Source organism: Primulina eburnea, chromosome 6, assembly GCF_022965805.1.
Source record: "Primulina eburnea isolate SZY01 chromosome 6, ASM2296580v1, whole genome shotgun sequence".
Taxonomy (NCBI): Eukaryota; Viridiplantae; Streptophyta; class Magnoliopsida; order Lamiales; family Gesneriaceae; genus Primulina; species Primulina eburnea.
In genome coordinates, this window is record NC_133106.1 from 30634053 (window position 1) to 30655269 (window position 21217).

A 21217-nucleotide genomic window follows, 5' to 3' on the forward strand; every position below is an offset into this window, starting at 1 on the left:
TCTATTCCTCATGATTCTTTCTTGGGTTTGTCTTTTTTCAAACTAAGAATGACACTGCTTTAGATCACAAAGCTTCTGTTGTCCCCGACGAAGTACCATCCATATGATTTCAGCATTGAGATGAAAATTTTGGTTAGTATTACTTGGAATGTGGTTTTCAAAGAGTTTTTGAGAACTCCATTGTTTGATTCAATTCCATGGAGTAATATGCACAATTTATTGATTCCCCATTCTTTTGAAGAAATTAATATTCATAGGGGTGAGTTTTATGTCATTTGTTCCAAGTTATTCATGATTCAGTTTTACTTAAATTTAGCTCTGGTAAGCACGAAGTAACATGATCTACAATAGTACAACAATTAATCTTTTCGGTGATCCAAAAACTGGCTTCAACTATATGAGAATGGATGATCATATCTAGGGGAACATTCTCATCCTCAGCTCCAATTCTCATTCTATATAACTGGGAATGTGATGCAGTGGATGCTCGTGTGTATGTATATATATATACTTGTAATGGAGTTGCTTAACCCAGGCATAAGGAAAAATAGTGGTATCATGCTCACTTGACTTGGTATAGGAATCAACTTCTAGTGTAATTGGTATGAGACACTTTTTAGAAATCACAAAAACTTTTGTGAAATGGTCTCACAAATCTCCTACACGAGTTACTCTGAAAAACATATTACTTTTTATGTTTAAAGTATTACTTCTTATTGTAACAATAGATAAGATTGACTTACAATAGACCTACTATATATAAATAGGCAAAAACTTATGTGAGACGGTCTCACGGGTCGTATTTGTGAGACGGATCTTTTATTTAGGTTATCCATAAAAAAATATTATTTTTTATGCTAAGAATATTATTTTTTATTGCGAATATGAGTATGATTTACCCGTCTCACAGATTAAGATCCGTGAAACGATCTCACATGAGATCTACTCATATAAATATTATTAAATCTCGTACACGTATAGTATGTTTCAGGAATGTTATTATGATATAAAGGATAATATAGTTTATATAATATACAAGAGAAGCAAGAGATTTCTAGGAAATAAAAGTATTTATTATGATATAATTTGCCATGTATGACAAATAAAATTTTAATGTAAAACATTATTAATTAAGTAAATGAATAGTTATCATTGTAGGTTAGGTTTTGGCCACCATTTGTTGTCTTTTAACTTCCCTTTCTATTTAAAGTAGACTTACTTGTGGGTTGGGTTTTGGGAACTATTGTAAATGGGCAATCACCATTATTTACAAGAAATAAAGTCAATTATCCAAGCATACATTGCGTACGTTCGAAAATTTGAAATGAGAAGGTTCTATAATTTTAGAAAACGCCAAGGAGCAAAATTATATTTACATGAAAGAGGTCTCTGGGATGGAGTTCGGAAGTGGCTTGGCATGAGAAAGTCTAAAGGATCATCCGCTGTGCTTAAAGCTTTTAGAGACGTCTATCGAGGAAATTCAGTCCTTAATAAGATGAGAACTGTTGCTCTTGCGGCCACAGTTTACAGTGTTTGGACTGCGAGGAACTGCACTATGTTTGAGAGTGAAAAACCGGAAGTTGAAGTCAGTCAATAATATCAAATTTTAAGCTTTCACTGTATTCCTAGTGTCATTTCATATATTGATGCTTTGTATTAACATATACATGGTTTCGAAATCATGGTAGCTTTTCTCTGAGATGCTCAGTATGGTTGTGCTTATACTATCTTTTTACCTTATTTAATATAAGTAATTTCATTTTTTTTTTAAGATTGTGCCAAAACATAAAGTAGCTAATAACTATAATCTAGAAGGCACTATAATTTGGATTTATGGATTTCAAATTTATAGATTTCAAATGTATTTTTTTTATTTAGAGAAGTAAGACCATAAACTGCAAAGCTACTTATCGCATGTTTATATAGTATTTTATGTTAATTGCTATGAATTTCAAGTTCTCTCAATAATAATATCATTTGAAAATTATTCTGCTTTCTGACTTCTGTTACTAATGTGTATATAAGCAACGTGAAAATTTAAGATTAGATTTATTGTTTCATAGTAAAAAATAAAACTATAATCGAAATTCATGGATTTCAAATTCATCTTCTCAAACACAACCTAAGATTTTGTTTGGATTGATAAATTCGGATTCAAGGTCTGATTTCAAATCTAGGAGGATTTAAGATGTCTTTTCTTATGAAATCCTTGAATTTCAAAAAGCTCCTATTTACGTATATTTTGAAATTAAAATACAACAAGTGTTATGAGGAAGTAATCATGTCCAATTAAAAATAAAATATATCTCATGTTATGTATTTAATTTGGTATTCGTCCAACAAAGTATTAATACTTATTCTAAAACAAATATATATGATAGCAAACTATAGCCTCCAATTTCATAAATATTAAGCTAAAAATATCAAATCCAAATATTTGTGTAACTATTGTATTAAAATATTAAAATGTATTTCCAATTATATTAACAACATAATATTTGTTTAACCAAAACCTCTTGCAAGTTATGCAAGAATTTTTTCTATTAGACAAAATATTATTCAATAAATGAATCAGTAGTCTTCGACAAAATAAAAATTTCAGAACAAATTTGCAACATTTAAGAATTTTTTCTATTAGACAAAATATTATTCAATAAATGAATCAGTCTTCGACAAAATAAAAATTTCAGAACAAATTTGCAACATTTAACAAGTATTATTATTAAAATGGAGTATGTCTCTTCTGAGACAGTCTCACGAATCTTTATCTGTGAGACAGATCAACCCTACCGATATTCATAATAAAAAGTAATATTCTTAGCATAAAAAGTAATTCTTTAATGAATGACCCAAATAAGATATATGTCTCACAAAATACAACCCGTGAGATCGTCTCACACAAGTTTTTGCCATTAAAATGAAGTTCATCCACTGAGTTCTGTCAAGAGAACACCAAATTTGTAAGCTTCACAAAAAGTGAAATTTAGTATTAAAAATCCCCCAAACAAAATAAGGCAAAAACTTGTGTGAGACGGTCTCACGTGTCATATTCGTGAGACGGATCTCTTATTTGGGTCACCCATGAAAAAGTATTACTTTTTATGCTAAGAGTATTACTTTTTATTGTGAATATGGGTAGGGTTGACCCGTCTCACGGATTATGATCCGTGAGACGGACTCACATGAGACTCACTCAACAAATAAACATACACTTCCTACCCGCTTTTATTTAATTCAAATTGTGTAAACATTATCCGGCTTTTACCACGCACTGAATTTCTTTGTATTTGGACCAAATAATTAGACACAAATACTTTTGGACCGAACAGCAGTTAACATGCAAACTATCGCACAAGCTTTTTTCTGTGCGACAAATTCGCTCGAAAAAGTTTCGTTAGTGAGAATCGAACTTATATCATTGACTAAATGTTTATCTACTCCACCAACTCAGACTCAGACGCATAACAAAAGTTGCTTATTGGTTTGTTTTTTGTTGACAACAATGTCTGTTCTTGTTCATGATACAGAAGCCAAAAAGGGGTCTGCAACAACATCCTCGAACTCCACATTTATAAAATAATTAGGCAAAAAAACAAGAGCACAACATATTATTAATTTAATTGGATTTGGTATCAAATCGAGGAACTCTCCCTTATTTATACGACTAATTTTAAATATTTTAGGCGGTATCCACGAAGTTTGTCGGGCTATTTGTTAATAAATATGACTGTTCGTTCGAAAATATCAGTAAGCGAAATCGAACTCATGATCATTGACGATTTGAAAACCCCTAAAGATCAACTAGCTCCTATTGATATATAGTAAAGACTTAATTATAACAACCATTGAAAAAGTCATCAAAGTTTAACTAAAGTCAAATATTTTTAACTAATGAGTTGAATTTAAACTAAACAGACCATAAGGCAGTGAAGATTGACAATAGGGGGATGAGAAATTCAATTACATTTTCAGGCGTCAAAACTAAATTATTGTGTTTATAATTTATACCATGTTTATTATATAAAAAACGTGAGACTCTTAATAGTCCGATTTTGTGACATCGATTGAATTTTACAAAAAAATCCCGATCAATTTAAAATAGTAATTTTTTTCATTTAATAAAAAAAATACTATAAACCTGTTTTGGCAAATTCATAAATCATAAAAACTCTAATTAGACTGTCTTACATGTCAATTTTTATGCGGATATCATATTCAATCCGGTCACCCGACCCATGAAAAATAAGTATTACTATGTCAAAAAAAAATGTTTTTTGCTTTAGATATGAACCAAACAGACTTGTATCATGAATATAAAGCATCGGGATCGTCTTACGAGAGATATAATCTCATTCAAAAATAATTATTCACAAAAAAGACTATATACACATGCAACGAGTACACATGCAACGAGTGTTGATGACGCTAAATGTTATTTGATCTGACTCAAAGAGAGGCTCCGAATAAAATAATAAATAAGCATTAATTTTTTTAAAACCGAAATAAGAATTTACTTTTCAATAAACTAGAAAAATAAAACTCTTTATTATCGAGAAAAGAATGCTTACGGCCTGATCGAGTATATAATTATGGCCCAATTAATACAGAATTAGCTTAAGTACTTTATTAAATGTGACTCTTCGAATTATTTTTTATAGGAAAAAAATATAAAGAAAAACTTTTTATCTGATTTTTTTTTGTTACAATAAAATAATTTGAGCTATCATATTATCTTAGTTAAACATTGTTTTAATAATGATAATGCGCCATAATTAGCGACTTCTAAAACATAAACCTTACAACTTTTAACTTTGATCAGCTATTTTTTAAGAAAATGACTTCCTCAAATGTATTCATTAAAATTATTTACAAATAGTGTTCATCGATCCTGATAAATATTCTTCCTTTAATCTATACTATACTATCTAAAAAAACTCAAGGCTCTAATTTTAATTGAATTTGTCTGGCTTGGTAACATCAAACTAAATTTACATGTACTTCCAATTTTCAATTGAACTAAACTTCTCAGTTGCTCATCATATGTGATTTGAAATGTTTATTGTTTCCATATTGGATTACATTTTTTAAATATATATTAATTGATCACAAAAACTTTTATGAGACCGTCTCACAGTTCAATTTTGTAAAACATATATCTAATTCGACCTGACTCATAAAAAAATGTTATTTTTCACTCAGAATATAAACCAGCTCGACTATATGTGAGTATGTCTCAGTCTACTCTTAATTTGTAAGATACTTGTTAATTGATACCTAAATTTTATATGTTCACAAAATGAAGTAGTGAGTTGTCTTCAAGATTAGGTTAACCTAGCTAAAAGCCTATAATTATATCGTGCAAGCGTTGAACTCTTTTAAAATTGAAAAAATAATTTGTCTTTGTATTATTAATTCATACATAAAATGTTAATTGAATTGATTTTTGAACCGTGACCTAATTCTTATGCCTAATTTCAACCAAATTTTCTTCAATTGGTAGGTAAGTAGAAAATGCTAGTGGGACAAAGAGTTAGTGGTCAGCTACTTAATATCTTCATATTATCACAATAAATAAATAAAAAAATTCTCTAATTTTTTTTAAAATTTATAACAATTTAAGATATATTATAATAGAAAAATATTTTTTGTGTAACAATTTCAAAAGATCAATACAAAGACATAATTAGTGCTATCCATCGATTTTTTAATAAGCACTTTTGTTAAAAAAAAATTGAAAATTTAAAAATAAATATAGAATTTTTTGATTTCTAATAATTTTTTTCCCATAAAATGATTATACATTCCAAGAAAAAAATTGAAACAAGAGACTAAAAAACGAAAGAGATGTATATTGGTGATTATAAAAATTACAATAAGAATTTATTTTGTCTATATTATTGCTTAAATATTACATATAATATAGATAAATAATATCAATACCATAATTATCTATATAAAATAATAACATATGATGATATTTAGGACATAGATTTATTATTTGATAAATTTGGATAGACCCCCACATTTTGTACATTAATTATGATCATAACTTTGAAAATCGTGAAATATTAATATCAGATACCATTTATTAGCATTTATATAATATAACATAATAAAATCAATTTAAGGACCACAAAAATTAAAGTAATATTAAATAATATTTGTATAAGATTGTAGTTAAATCGATGAATTTATAAAAAAAAAAATAAAATTAACCAATGATTTCAAAATACTTAAATTGAGACGTTGATTTGAAATATCTCTGTCATGTTAACTTAATCGACATTAAATTAAGTCGATTTGACAACTAAGGTCCATAAATTAATTTCTATTTATTAATGTGTCTGTGTGTCTTTAACATTGATTTGACAACCAAGGTCCTTAAATTAATTTATATTTATTTATGTTTGTGCGTTGAAGAGTGATTTTTTTAAACAATTTAAATAAAAAATAATGCATTTATTGATTTAAAATTTCATTATTAAGTTAAAAATATAAGTATATAAATTCGATATTTTATATAAATATCGATTGTTTGATGGGACATGTCCAATTTTCAATATATAAATGTAACGAAGTTGAAGATGTCATTGAGGTATCTGGTTGACATTTTATTGTATTTGCGTTAGTAAGGTCTTCCTACTTTAAATTTAATATTAACTTACTTCATGGAAAAATAATATCAAAATTTTTTAAATATAATTGTCTGGTATAAACACTTCTATTTATTTTTATGATATGAAAACTCACAGCCATTATTTTTTGGAGCACGTTGAGTAAACTAGTATGTTAATAACTTTCAAACCACGTTAGTCAAGTAAATCATACTGAGCAAATCATGTGCGTAGCACTATCAAAATAACCAACGAGACATGCCGACCGGCAATGTGGGACAAGGCGAACTCAACTCATTTTGACAACTCTACATGTCAAATGGATAACCCAAAAAGGTGTATGAACACTTCTGTTTTTTTTCTTGATTATATGGTATGAAGTTAGATATAAAAGCACTTGTTTTTATTTTATAAAAAAAAATTATGAAACAGAGGTTTTTAAATTACTTCTAAATAAAAGGCAATAACAAATTTATATTTGATTATGAGTAGTTTAAAAGAATTTTTAATTTGGAAAAAAAAATTTAAGCATAGAACAAAAAACTTAAAACTATAGTAATCTTTTGCTTCTTGATTTCACCTTTGTTAAGAAAATCTACTGGAGTATTAATTAAATTAGTACAGCGACAGTACATAACTTAATCATTGGAGCACCTTCCTTTCTTTTCTTTCTTTCTTTGTATTTTTGAAGTTCCTTTCCTCAATATATATATGTTATTATTTATTCATAGTTTTTACGTATAATTCTTGAAAATGATACACCAACTGTTCGTTAAAATTATGCACGAGGAGAAGGGCCAAGTTTCAATTCTTGTTAAGTATTTTATTATTTTGGTAAACTTCAATTATATGTGACGCCAACTTTTTTGCCTTGGGGAGTAATTCTCATGGGTGGGTTGTTTGGTCAAAATTCGGCAGTGTTTTTTCAGGAACTTGTTCCTTTTATTGAGAAAATTTTCAAGCTACTCACGCTTTCACATAAGCTAACCACCCCCCCCCCCCCCCCCCCAACCCCCCAACCCCCCTTCTTATGGGCTCTTTTGCAGTGCTGTGCAGATATTATATTTGATGCATCAAGGCTATGGGAAGCTCGCACTTTTGTACTTCTTTTGAAGCAGATTCCGTTTTCTTGATTTTATTATGTTCCATCTTTGATATTTAAGGTAATTCAAATTTGAAGTAATCAGTTCTTGTTGAACTTGATCAGTTCAGGCCTGTGAATTTGTTTTGCATATGATAAATGTTTTTGCTGTAAACGTCAGTTCTTGACCTGTTTTCATGCTAACGTTTCTGTTAGAATAGTATTGTCGCATTTCTTTTGACTTGTGGTGATAAAAAATAAAATTATAGAGATTGTATTTGATTCTCATTAGCATCTTACATCAATGGAAAATCCTATTACATGTCTGCTAACAGGGCTGCCTGGAGTTCAAGGTTTCGACCGAATTCTTGAATTCAGTATCTGATATGAGGAAAGCATTTACTTGGCTTTGTGAAATTTAGTTACGATAATGGGTGGCTGTGCATCAAAGCCGCGTAAAAAACTGAAATCCAAGGCAAAGTACTTGTACAAGTCATGCAAGTTTCGCAGGAAGGTCGCCCCATCAACTTTGATAGGCCACAATATGGATGGGGAAGTTTACAGTGGTGACTTTACTTTCCGAGATTTTGTTACGACTGACACTCATAACAGGGAAATGACGAGCTCCAGGAGATCTCAGGTGCCGAATTGCAGTTTCCATCCGCCTGATCGGTTGCAGAGGAACCATAAAGACGTTGGCCCAAATGGTACCTAAACTCAATCCTATATCTGAGATTTTCTTGATTAAGAACGCTGAATGAACACTAGCATATTATGAGCATTTAGCATTCACTTGAAGCTTCCATCTATATAATTTGGGGTGTCTTAATACAAGAGTAAAGATATGAACTGTGAGGCACAGACAAGAGATTACAAGGAATACATGACTTATACTGTGATTCTGTCGAAAACTTTGGCTATAAGTTTCTTGCTACTTTATGAATGGAGTTCATAAATCCCGTTAAAAGTTAAGCTGATAGAATATTTATTGATTTCTTTTAGCAGAAAAGCGGCAAGAGGAAGAATGGTTCGATTCTCGAAGCGTCCTTGATTCTGATGCTGAAGATGATTTTGTTAGCGTTGATGGAGGTTGTTTTGAATAAATTTATGCATCCCTTACAATTTGCCACCAAGCAAGTTCTTATTTGCTAATCTTTTCGACTTTGCTGGCAGATGGTTTCACATTATTAGACAGTGCAACCTTGAGAACATCAAAAAGCCCCGTGACTCAAAATGAAAGCAACTCATGCTTCACAGATAATGGATGCAATCAACAAAAGAGAGATTGCTGTAAAACCGAAGTTTTTTCTAGTGGTGAAGAATACGTAAAATATGACATTAAAAAGAAACAAATTGTTCATAATTCATGCCTGGCAAAAGCTGAAGAAACCTGCACCAAGAGGATGATAGTGGATTTAGAGCATTTCGGAGATAAACATGAAGAAAGCAAACCAGACCATTCATTGACGCAGTTTCGTTCTTCAGAGAATGTGTCGGACTTAAATCAGGCTCCAGCATTTTCAGGATCAACATCAATACGAAAGAAGGCATTATTTATGGTGACTGCTGTAAAGAGGAAGCATAATGATGAAGATGGTCAGATAGATCTCCATAAAAGTAAAATAACTAGTAACATGAATGTTATTCGGTATACTTAATGACAAATAGGATGACCGAAATAAATTAATATGAGCATAGTTACAGGTTCCTCCAAGAGGTGTTTAGATCACCCTAGAGCAGGTTTCCTAATTCCAGTCTCATTGGAGGAGAAGCCAAATCAATGCTGCTGGTGCCCTGTTCCACCTTCTGCCTTTAAGCTACGCGGGGAGAATTATTTCAGGTGTGTTTTCAATTAACTTTGAAAACATCATGATTTTTAGGTTTCTTTCCATGGCTTAGTAATTCGAGCATGCTTTCTTGACTGCAGAGATAAGAAGAAGTATCCCGCTCCCAATCACAGCCCATACGTTCCTATTGGCATTGATTTATTTGCCTCCCCTCGGAAGATACATCACATTGCACAGCACATTGAACTACCCTTTCTCGGATCAGAATGTGAAGTACCTTCAATACTCATCGTTAACATACAGGCAAAGAGTTATTTATATCTTTGACTTTGAAAGTTTTGCATGTAGTCAAAGAAAATACATGTCAACTTCTGATGTTTTTTGTGGCAGCTTCCTGCATATCCTGCTACCATGTATGGAGATAGTGATGGGGAAGGGATAAACCTTGTGATATATTTCAAATTGTTGGAAAATTTCGAGAAAGAAACTTCTCCTTTATTTGTGGAAAGTATAAAGGTACTAACGATCAACTCCTACACAAAAAATTATGATTCGCCTTATGTTGTTTTGATAATCACTCTAAACACCTAGGTTTGTCCAAGTTTTATGCCTTCATTAAATGTTTTTAAGAAATGCTAGCGCGAGAATGATCTCTGGCACAGTTGCAAAATTTTGTTGACTGTGTTAACTTGGTAAATTAATACAGAAACTTGTTAAAAATGAAATGGAAGTGGTGAAGGGATTTCCAAAGGAGTCTGTAGTCCCTTACAGAGAAAGGCTAAAGATAATGGTCAATCCCATAAATCCTGAAGAACTTGGCTTGAGTTCTGCAGAAAGAAAGCTTGTGCAAGCATACAAGGATAAACCGGTGCTTTCACGTCCCCAGCATTCTTTCTACAAGGTATTTTTTTTAAAACGGTATAGATCCTCGTTTCAAACTTAAGAGTAAAAGGTCAAAGAAAGATGCTAGCAAATATATTGTTAAATTTTTAGCTTGAATTGTATTATCATAATGGTTCTTGTTTTTGGCTTCTTTGTCCAACATCAGGTTGACTCTTGTTTTTGCAGGGACCTAATTACTTTGAGATTGACCTTGACGTACATCGGTTCAGCTATATATGTAGGAAAGGACTTCAAGCATTTAGAGAAAGATTAAAAAATGGGATATTTGATCTTGGACTAACAATTCAGGTGATTCTTTGAGTATAAATCTTTCCAAGGATCTCTTACCTCTAAATTCTGCATAACTTAGTATTATAATTCATGAAGTGTCCACCCCCATATTGTCATGCGTTTGATTCACATCAAATGCAAGTTGGGGCAATTAGTGGAAGAAAATTGTAGGGTAGTAACTAGTAATGACTGTCAGATATCTTGTTTGGTTGCCTATGTGACACAATAATCAAAACATGATGCTTTTGTTGCCGCATGTATAAAAAATTTGAGTGGCATATCTGTTATCATCAACAAGATTGATGGCTTGCAGGCACAAAAGAGCGAGGAACTGCCTGAGAAAGTTTTGTGTTGTGTTCGACTAAACAAGATCGATCTTGTAAATCTTGGACTGATGCCAACACTTGCAACTGCTCTCTGTAATGAATAAGCTGAAAGGGAAAACTAGAGCTTGTTGCTAATGGTAAACAGATTAATCAGCTGGAATATGTTGGGCCAAAGCAAGGAGTTGAGTTTCAGGAAATCTTGACTTCTTGAGACCCAAGGGCCTCAAGATTCTTTAATTTGTTATCTTTCGAGTCACTGTTTCTTAAAGCATTTCGACAAGTTGTGCGCCAAAATCTCAATCTCAAGCAAATTTTACGGCACATGGGATTTGATAATCGTCTACTAGAATACAGATTTTCTTATCGTAACAGTAGTACTATAAATCACAAGATATTCGAATAGTAACAATTTCGAACACACTTTATAAAGGAAAAGAGGAGAAATATGCAGGTAAACACATATGCAAGTACTTGTATGCTCGGGTAGAATGATGGGTTTTTTGATTGGTTGGAGTGTCTAATTGGCGAAAATACTTTGTGAAATCTATTGAACCTAGTCCATTTGATCGTGATCTAGAGGTTCATATTGCATCTGTTAGTGAGGGATCACAACCTTATGATGTGGTATTCCACTCGGAGGGACCCGATCGGTCCATTCGATCGTTAAGATACACTTCCTTGTGACATTTTCCTTCGATCTCGACTAATCTGGTCCATCCAATTACAATGCAACAGTCCCGACAATTTTTTATCAAACCGAACAAATCTCCGACAAAATGCACGCACAAGATGTTATTTTAGATGTAATTCAACTTCATTCAGATTCACAAAAGTAATGCCAAAAACACAGGAGAAAAATTGACATTCTCCAAGACTAAAAAAAAAGTAAATGGCTCTACAAAAAAACCCATAACTAATTTTCAAATGCAACAATATCACAACAAAATATCTGTAATTTACACAAAGAATGCACATACAAGAGCACAAACGCCAATGTTTCCTATTCATTAAATATACAAGCAACCCTATCCAACTCATGCTTTTTGTATCTTGTGGTGTAAACCATTTGTATTACCTAGTTTCTGTATCTTCTGTAAGCTCGATACCGAATAAAAAACACAGCTCAAATATTGCACAACAGACCTCCAAGAAAGTATTCTAGTCAACCACTGCTGCATCATCACCTTTTTCATGTTCCCCGATCCTTTTTCGTATCATTTTTTAAGAAAGCTACGTTATCTGTTCTTCTTTAAATTGGAGACATGCTACAGGTTGTCGTTCGTTGCTCCCGAATTCAATACTGTTGTTTGATGTTGCTCTATTGATTAGAGCATTCTGTGATCTTAACTGAGAGGCCATGGTGGCGGTACTATGGCTGCTTGTTTTAGCAGCTGGTACATCGTGGGTGTGTTTTCCTTCATAAGCCGTTATGACAGCTTTTGGATCGTTCGCAGCTCTTTCAACATGCTTGCGGACATTGCATCCGGGACTAGTGCATTTGTAGTAACTTCTGCAAATATGAGCGAACTATGTCAAGTTGCCGCAAACACGGTATAAGTGGATGAAGCATAGCAAAAGGTGGTCAATTGTCTACACATTTAAAAAAATGGTTCAATTGGTCCTAAAGCAAGTTAGGTGAGTCGAATGGGTTCCACCATAGCTCAATCGAGCTTAAGATTCTTTAAGCTAGAGTTTATTGGACAAGCTCGAACTCTTGAGTTGTTCAAGAGCTTGTGAGCCAGTTAATGGATTTATGATTAATTTGTGGACCCAAACACAAGTTTCTTCATGTTGGGCTCGTGAGCTTCATGAGCTCGACCCCTGACAAGAATTTAGAGTTTTTGAAATTAGAAGTAATGAACGAAAAATGATTTCACCTTGGATAAGGGTTCCCTTTAACAACCTTCTGGCCATATTTTCGCCACCTATAACCATCATCTAAAAGATCAACTTCGCTAGTTGTTTGCACTACGATTCTAGGCTCTGTAACCGTGCGATGGTTTGATGATTGCTCTGATGTCTGGACCTCAGTGTTCCTGCACGAGTGTAGTCAGACAATCCTTATCAGGGGAAATGCAGAACAATCGAGTCTAAGATCATAATCCAGTGGAAAACAGTGTACCTTCTTTTGAATTCGGGTTCATCTTCATCTCTTCCATCTAACCTATTTTCAGGTTCGCCTGTTTCATCACTGTCACTTGATGCAGATGTATGATCTGGAATAACTTCATCTTCATGCCTAGGCCTGTTATTTCCTGTTTGAACCTCGATTCCTGTTTCAGAACTTGAGTTTCCAGTATCTCTTGCACGCTTACTAGGCGGGGCGTGGTTGTGTTGGCCTTTGTATATGATTTCAGTTATTTGGCCATCAAAGGATCGTTCGACTTTCTTCTTGACCGGACAATTTGTATGTGTACATTTATAATAGCTTCGAGGATATTCACTCCCCTTAACTTGTTTCTGTCCATATTTCCGCCAGTTGTATCCATCATCTGAAGGTTTATCGACGGTGATGTTAGAAGGCTGAGGTTTCTGATCAAACTGAGAAACATCAGACAACTCCTTTATATGGTTAGGATCGGAAATATGAGGTATTGGTTGCTGCAAAAATTGTGGCTGCAAATGCAGAAGTGACGAAGCCGGAGCCGAGGACAAAGATGGGTATGGGGGTTGGATGTGCATCAGCGATTGAGCCGAAATCTGAGCCATGATTTGTTGATGCGATGATCCAAATAGGCCCTGACGCAATCGAGTAAATCACAAACAAATATCACCATGCAAGACAATTTAATAACATCCTCAAAAAATCAACATAAATACCAGCTCTACCTACTATAGACAAACTAATCAAAAACCGTCCCAGAACAACTCAAATTTTACTGTCCTATTAACAAATACCTATAAGGAGGCCGGAGGGGTTGAACCACAAGTTTCGGGCTCAATTCAGTCAATCCCAAGTCACCCCCTTCTCCCATTTCTCCCTCGTCCCCCAAATTCCAATATCTACACCCAAGTATAAATCACTCCTAGGCAGTAGAATCATCAGGAAACGTTCATCTACGTGTTGATGGAGATAAAGATTCATTGACCGATAGATAATTCGTAAGAATCTAGTGAGATAGAAAACGTCTTAGGACAGGATCATAACAGGCACCCTCAACAAATTGCAATCAAATTCCTGCATCCCTCCACTTATAATAATGCTCAACTCCCAAATATCCTAGAGCCAAACGGCACACCAATGCCACGATTGCAATAAGGTTACATCTTCGAAAATGAAGCATGTTCTGACATATTCCACACAACTTATGTAATTTAATAATAAGAATGATGGCTTACAACCCAACAAAAGATCTATTGATCTTGAAACTTTTTCCACTAAATCTTTCCCGATATTTTGGCAGATAAATACTTGGTTCCACCCTACGGCACAAAAAATTTCCATGAATTCAATATGCTCCCGCGTTTACAGTATTTTTCTGTAGCTCATAAGAAAAGTCAACAAGTCTTTAGCGACAAGATAACCATCAAGAAGATTTACCAATCTCTAGATCTTCATTCCATGTAAATTATTTCAGTTTTTTCCCTTTCAGATTCAATCATTTGCTAAAATTATCTCTGATGTTTTCATCTCCTATATACCCTTACCAATAAAATAACTAATGAAAAGCCTTTATTAAAGCGAAACTGAAATCAAATTCATGCCAAGCACAGCAAACGTATATCGTTTTTAAATAAAAGAATGTTGTACCAAAATCAAAGGCCTAAACAAGTACCTGTGCATACGACGAGAAACCCGGCGAATCGAGCAAGCTCGCGGGGCTCAAACCTGGAGGTATCGTAAAGACTTCCGCCATCTGAGACACCGCCAAACCCGCCGGCCTACTCTGCTGAAACCTGAATTCACCACTTCCACCTCTGGCCTCTCCCACAGCCTGCTGCGGATGCGCAGTAAAGCTCTGCCTGATATCAGGAACCGCGGCAGGAGATGTCACCGCACCAGAGAGAAGCTGAGAAAAGGAGCGGCAGTCGGCGTCGGGATCATTTTCAGCAAAGAAACTGGAGACCAAAGTCATCGGGCCCGGGCTCACCCCCGGGCCACCAATAAACAGATTCTCAATCGAGCTCGTGGAGGGCAAGGTAACCATAGGTCGCACAGAGGTGGTCCGAAGATTGGAGGACGACGGCGGTGTAGGTTTGTGCTCCGCCATATGATTCAGTTTGACTTTGACTTTGTTCCTCCAATCGTGCAAGAAGAAAAGGTCTGCAGGAACACAGAGAAAAAGCTGTTTTGTGTTTCAGTCTGAGCTCTTTCAGAAAAGTCGTCGCCTCTGTTTTTATGTCAAGTTTCCATTTTTTTGGCGTTGGCTAAATCTTTCTTGTATTGTTGCCAAAAAGGACATCTAGATATCACATATTACATTTTACTCCCTACTATTATTATATGTGTGTATATATAGACAAAAACTTGTGTGAGACGGTCTCACGGGTCGTATTTTGTGAGACGGATCTCTTATTTAGATAATCCATGAAAAAATATTATTTTTTATGCTAAGAGTATTACTTTTTATTGTGAATATTCATAGGGTTGACCCGTCTCACAGATAAAGATTCGTGAGACCGTCTCACAAGAGACATATTCATAATATATATATATATATATATATATATATATATATTTGATATGTTGTAAATCTATCGTACATATTTATGTAAGTATCGATTAAATATCAACCACCTATTGAATTACTTTGAATGTAATGAAAAAAAAAATTGATAATTCAATGAGCATAGAGTTTTGATATACTGCACACTTAACATGAACATATATGAACATCGATCAGATGTCACTCATCTATTCAATGTTACGAAAATTATAAAAATTATTAATATAATGAGTGAGTAACACATTATCGATGATCACATAAATATGCACGATAATTGTATAACATCTAAAAACCCATTGAGACTTGCATATTTATCGTTTATACTTACATAAACATCGATGAAATGTCGGTCAATTAAATATAAATTTATATATGCGCGCACATACATGTAATAGATAAAATATTATACATTTGAATTATGTGATCATAGGATTATATATTCGACGATATGAAAAATCAGATGTGACTTATAATATATTATTGTATCAACACTTACGGCGATGCTTAAGTTTAGGATCGAACAAAATAAGACGTGAATTGACATTTTGTAAAATTTCTAATTAAAATAAATTTACAGGAATTTAACATAACCAACTTTCTGGAATTTTAAAACATTATTCATACATATACGTACATATATTAAATGTGTGTGTGTGTGTTTATATATACATATCCGTGATTTTTTTTTTTAAAAAAGAACATCTTTTAGAATTGGAATTAAACTCAAAAAGGTTAAATATTAATGAAAAGTAAATTTTGATTTCATGGAATATTCAAAATTGTTAACCTCTCTTCTTATATTTAAGAATTGGAAGACTTTATTTTAATTTTCCATAATTAAAAACAAGTGAGCGGTGTTCGACAACTGAAAATTGACAATATAAATTATAATTTTAAAACAAATTTCTTTATTCAATAAATAAATAAATATTATATATGTGTGTGTGTAAATTTGGACAACATAATTCCTAACATAGTTACGTCGAGAGTGGTTGGGCATGTGAAAACTGATTTCAATCAAGATTAGAAAGGGGCAGCTTTGACATTTAATTACATAGACGCATACGTAATAAATGTCAAAATATTATTGAATAGACTATTATAACCCTGCAAATTGGTTTGATACTGTGAACGACGTCGGATTAATATTATATACTTTCATGCTTTTGTTTGTCTTATAATTCATTCGTCTAAATTTTTGTTTTTGGGTCCGATAGATTTATCATGATTTGGCATCGAATCTCAAACATTATTCCCTATAAATCATCGGTTTATTTGTTTAATTTCTTGATTTGTCGGGTTGTTAAGTCAGATTTGATTCAATTTTTTGGTCAGACCAATGAATCTAGAACACCAAATGAAAAGAGGGTAACATTCAATATCACAAAAATTCACATAGTTCGTCTTACGAGTCAATTGTGGTAGAAAGATCTCTCACACAGCCCATTAAAAGTATTAAGGTGAAACGGGATCGATCTGTCTCAAAAGATACATACTCGTTTAATATATTTGTTACTATACATTAAGTGAGGGAGGTTTAGAAAACATATTTCATATGGATTATGAACCCAATTTTGGAACTTGTGATTTAAAATCACAAACTCTAAAGCATGTGTAGTTAAGCCAAGGGTAAAAGTATTTTGTCATTCTTCAAAAGAAAAAAAAAATCATCCAGAGTCTAATCACAAGTTAATCCAATTTACAATTAAAATATTATATTAACTCACAAAACCAGTAATCAACAATTAAGCCAAAAATTATTCAAATAAAACATAAAAAAAATTTAGGTACTAAAATAAATATATATCATAAAATATGTTGTTACTAAAAATAAATATTTATATAAGCACACATGTGTACAGGAAGCTAATAGTTAGAATTTTTTAAAATATTATATATATATGGTCGAGTATCCTTCATTTGTCTTCTACAAGATAAATCAAATAAGTTTTTTTTATATACACAAAAAAATTTGTAAAATGGTTTATGAGTTAATTTGTGATACAGATCTTTTATTTGAGTCATTCATATTAAAAGTATTATTTTTTATGTCAAAATTATTATTTATTATTGTAAATATAGACATGGTTGATTCATCTTACGAATAAAGTTATGAGCAAGTAGGTCTCTTGTGAGATGGTCTCACGAATATTTATCTGTGAAACAGGTCAATCCTATATATATATATATATATCCCACACATTTTAAAAATTATTTTAACGATAAACATGTGTGTTTGAATAATTATTATTCTACAAAAATGCCACACATTTTAAAAATTATATTAATGATAAACATGTGTGTTTGAATAATTATTATTCTACAAAAATGTTAATCGAGTTGAAAAAGTGTTTGAACAATTATTTATAAAAAAATACTTTATTGCTAAAAATAAATTACAAAATATTAAATAAATATTTTACAAAAACTTTTTAATTATCGTTTAATTTATATTTTTATTTTAAAAATATATAAAAAAAACATGGCTTTATTTTAAAAACGTTTTTATAAAAACATTTTTCTAAAACATTTTCTAAAAATCTTATTAAACAGAAACTTTAAATTTTTCATTTATAAAACTAAAAACATTTTTAAAAGTGAAAAAACTCTAAAAATATTTTTAAAATACTCCTTCAAAACGAAGTTCACAAAACTTCAAATAATTTGAAGTTATAAAAGCTTTATACAATACAAAAGAAAAATAGCGTTAATGTTCATGAGAAATTTATGTTCTATCAACTTTTCTGGCGTTTGGCCCTCCAAACTTGTAATATATAAAGATTTGGAACAAAATCACACTCGTTATATTTTTTTCCCACAAAATTGGAAATTAAGACAATAATTATCAATGAAATATAAGAAATATCATTAAATTGTCGATAAAATATGGCGGGAACCACAAATGTAACATGAGAATAATTAACAAGCAATGCAACAAAACTAATAAAGTTGCTGCCAAATCCAATTCACTCCCCCACATTATAATAAACAATTTGAAATTCAAACAGCTCTGGGAAAAAAATTTAAAAACAAGGGATATAATAAAAAGACAAGCAGGGTCGCGAGACGAAGCCAGGAATACGAAAAAGGTAGTCACCTAATAGTCGAGGGCACAAACCATCGTCAATTCGGTCTGATAATTCCATACCAATGTGATGGCTCGATAGTCCTCCTATCATTTACTAAAATCTGTACTATAACTTCTATTTCATTGTAGAGTAAAACCATGGAGCAATCCCAGCTAGCAAACAAGCTACTTGGGACCAATATCCTTGAGTGCGCAGATCTGCTCCTCTCCCATGGCAGACATAACACTCACAACAAGATCCTTCCCCTCAGCAAACCCATCTTTAATCTGTATGTCAGTATAAATAGAAAAAATTATTAACAGATTAATAAATAAAAAATTTTCTAGCACAACTAGAGTTCAAAGATAGTAAGGAAACGCAAATATAAATACAATTAAGGACATACGCAGATATTTGGGAAAGGAAGGGTCACACAACAGGGGGGGATATGAATGATTGAATGGAATTTGGAAGGTGAAACTTGTCATAACAGAAAAATTAAACATAAAATTTCAAAATTTCTTTATCTGATCGACCCCAGCCTAGAAGAGGTTAATGCAAGACAAAACTTATGGCCCCGACTCCCGACTAAAGAATTTGGTATCAAACGTATGATCATTGATAAAAGTGATTTCCAAGACATCAAATAACAGCTTGAAATAAACATAACCTGGGTAAGGAGAGATTCATCAGTTGGAAGCTTAAGGTCATCCTTAGTGTTACCATTCTCAGTGAGCAAGCTCACCTACACCATTTAATTATCAGGCTATTACAAAATGTTTGCTGGCATAATAAAGTGATAAAAATAATAGAAAACGTAATCAATCACATACAAATCCATCCTCAGAGATATCAATAAGCTGGTAGTCAGTGCGATTGACATGTGGAACCTGTAATTCAGTAAAAATGACTTTCAACACTCTCCAGAACAAATTGCAGAATTGAATTAAAAGCACAAAATCAAAGTAAATAAGATTACGTCACAGTTATGGGAGGAGGGAACAATATCTTCGAGCTTCTTAGAAGTAAAGATGTCAATAGCAACAAAGTGACACTTAGCATGCCCGTGCTTCCCAGTTTTGGAGGTTGAAACTTCCACAACCTGCAATAAATACGCATACAGTAAGCACTCAATAGATGCCCCACATAATTACCCAATGCAGAGACATTGAAAGTGACGAAAGCAATCGTAACAAGATCATGCATGGCCTTAACCACAATTTTAATCCAATTTATTCCATACAAGCAAGTGTATTATTTCGTTTGTTTCTAATTTTCTACTCAGTTTCTCAAAACACTTAATCGCAGTGCTTGGGAAGGGCAGATGGTTTCACCCCTCATATCATAGGAGGAACGAAAAGTCAACCTTCACTAATGATTTTACCAAAAATGCAATATTCAACATCCCCACTTCTCTAAATTCTTATGTCAATCCTGTGATGCAAACTTTGCAAGTACATAAGGTGTTCAAAACTAGTATTTGAAACTCGAGAATAAACTTACAGAAGAATCATAAGATCATACGAGTCAGATCCAAAAGGTACGTATCCAGTAATACAAACCACAACACCAATAAAACGTAAAACTTTGCCAAAAATTGTTGACGGAAATAAATCATAAAATTCAAACCCAACATTAACAAACAACATAAAGCCCAAATACAAACAAAACAACATAATTCTCGCCATCATTAGACAACAAAATAAATTACTCAGATCTAAAAAACAAATAAAGACACGCACGGGTACACAGCAAAATCATACACGTTAAATTCAAATAGATAAATACGATACTCACACCTTTAATTGCATAAAACGAATGAGAAAAAAAATGAACCTTGCAAGGGCGGCTCTTGATGACTATATAACCGTTCTTACGGATGGTTCCAGCTTGCTGAGGATATGTCTTCGATGCTCCGGCGTCAGCCTTGGACTCGAAATGATGCTCCTCGTCCGACATCCTCGGCGGCGAAGGTCGATCGGAGAAGATTGCACAGATTGAGAGAGAGGGATCGGTTAAATAAAGCAGAGAGCCGGGGCTGAGAGCGAAAAAGCTGGGTTGTGATTATATAGGGATTGTGGATGCAGGGGATGGAGAATTTAGGGCTTTTTGGGAAGGGGAGATGATTTAGAGCCGTTGATTGCGATTGACGGACGAGATCTTTTCTAGGTAATCGCGTCAAAACGACGCTGTCTTGGAGGGGATATCTTAGTTTATCAATTTAAGCCGCCTGTGACGTTTTTTTTAAATTATCTACATCATGGGGTGAGCGTAGGGGTGAGTATTCGGTTAATTCGGTTACAAACCGAACCGAATTAACCGAAAACCGATTTAACCGAAAATTTTTTGATTAACCGAACCAAACCGAATTTTCACAAAAACCGAATTAACCGAACCGAATTAAAATCGGTTATTTCGGTCGGTAACCGAATTAACCGATTTTTTTAAAAAAAAATTAAAATTTTAAAATTATATATATAAATAATAATTACTATTCTAAA

The 21217-nt window shown here is 32.8% G+C and overlaps 3 protein-coding genes across 6 annotated transcripts; 1 reads left to right on the forward strand and 2 right to left on the reverse strand.

Annotated features, from left to right (window-relative positions):
- The first annotated feature begins 7363 nt into the window (after nt 1–7363).
- Nucleotides 7364–11311, forward strand: LOC140834192 (uncharacterized). Of its 4 annotated transcripts, none has more exons than XM_073198881.1 (10): nt 7364–7777; nt 8031–8402; nt 8701–8784; nt 8869–9312; nt 9394–9535; nt 9623–9785; nt 9873–9998; nt 10189–10383; nt 10551–10673; nt 10969–11311. In XM_073198881.1, the coding sequence occupies exons 2-10, from the start codon at nt 8126–8128 to the stop codon at nt 11083–11085; spliced, it is 1671 nt and encodes a 556-aa protein (XP_073054982.1). In that variant the 5' UTR covers nt 7364–7777; nt 8031–8125; the 3' UTR covers nt 11086–11311. The 4 variants fall into 4 exon arrangements, with proteins under 4 accessions (XP_073054982.1, XP_073054981.1, XP_073054984.1 ...); XM_073198880.1 differs by having other exon boundaries at nt 7365–7777; nt 8698–8784; XM_073198883.1 differs by having other exon boundaries at nt 7365–7777; nt 8698–8784; nt 8869–9291; nt 9400–9535.
- A 570-nt stretch (nt 11312–11881) lies between these two features.
- On the reverse strand, nt 11882–15327 carry LOC140834193 (probable WRKY transcription factor 3). The gene is made up of 4 exons (XM_073198884.1): nt 14758–15327; nt 13104–13720; nt 12859–13017; nt 11882–12491 (listed from the first exon to the last, which is right to left on the reverse strand). The coding sequence occupies exons 1-4, from the start codon at nt 15190–15192 to the stop codon at nt 12212–12214; spliced, it is 1491 nt and encodes a 496-aa protein (XP_073054985.1). The 5' UTR covers nt 15193–15327; the 3' UTR covers nt 11882–12211.
- A 3226-nt stretch (nt 15328–18553) lies between these two features.
- On the reverse strand, nt 18554–20814 carry LOC140834194 (eukaryotic translation initiation factor 5A-2-like). Its single transcript, XM_073198885.1, has 5 exons — nt 20553–20814; nt 19696–19818; nt 19550–19606; nt 19387–19461; nt 18554–19003 (listed from the first exon to the last, which is right to left on the reverse strand). Exons 1-5 carry the CDS (start codon nt 20673–20675, stop codon nt 18902–18904), a joined length of 480 nt encoding a protein of 159 aa, XP_073054986.1. The 5' UTR covers nt 20676–20814; the 3' UTR covers nt 18554–18901.
- Nucleotides 20815–21217: the final 403 nt, after the last annotated feature.

Excerpts from the sequence above, each read along its gene's own strand:
- LOC140834192 (XM_073198880.1), top strand. The coding sequence starts at position 8,126 with ATGGGTGGCTGTGCATCAAAGCCGCGTAAAAAACTGAAATCCAAGGCA. Across the intron at positions 8,785-8,868 it reads TTTTGTTAGCGTTGATGGAG|ATGGTTTCACATTATTAGAC; the intron begins GTTGTTTTGAAT and ends CTTTGCTGGCAG. Across the intron at positions 9,536-9,622 it reads CGCGGGGAGAATTATTTCAG|AGATAAGAAGAAGTATCCCG; the intron begins GTGTGTTTTCAA and ends TCTTGACTGCAG.
- LOC140834193 (XM_073198884.1), bottom strand. The coding sequence starts at position 15,192 with ATGGCGGAGCACAAACCTACACCGCCGTCGTCCTCCAATCTTCGGACC. Across the intron at positions 13,018-13,103 it reads GAACCCGAATTCAAAAGAAG|GAACACTGAGGTCCAGACAT; the intron begins GTACACTGTTTT and ends ACACTCGTGCAG. Across the intron at positions 12,492-12,858 it reads AAAGGGAACCCTTATCCAAG|AAGTTACTACAAATGCACTA; the intron begins GTGAAATCATTT and ends TCATATTTGCAG.
- LOC140834194 (XM_073198885.1), bottom strand. The coding sequence starts at position 20,675 with ATGTCGGACGAGGAGCATCATTTCGAGTCCAAGGCTGACGCCGGAGCA. Across the intron at positions 19,819-20,552 it reads TCAAGAGCCGCCCTTGCAAG|GTTGTGGAAGTTTCAACCTC; the intron begins GTTCATTTTTTT and ends TATTTATTGCAG. Across the intron at positions 19,462-19,549 it reads ATATCTCTGAGGATGGATTT|GTGAGCTTGCTCACTGAGAA; the intron begins GTATGTGATTGA and ends TAAATGGTGTAG.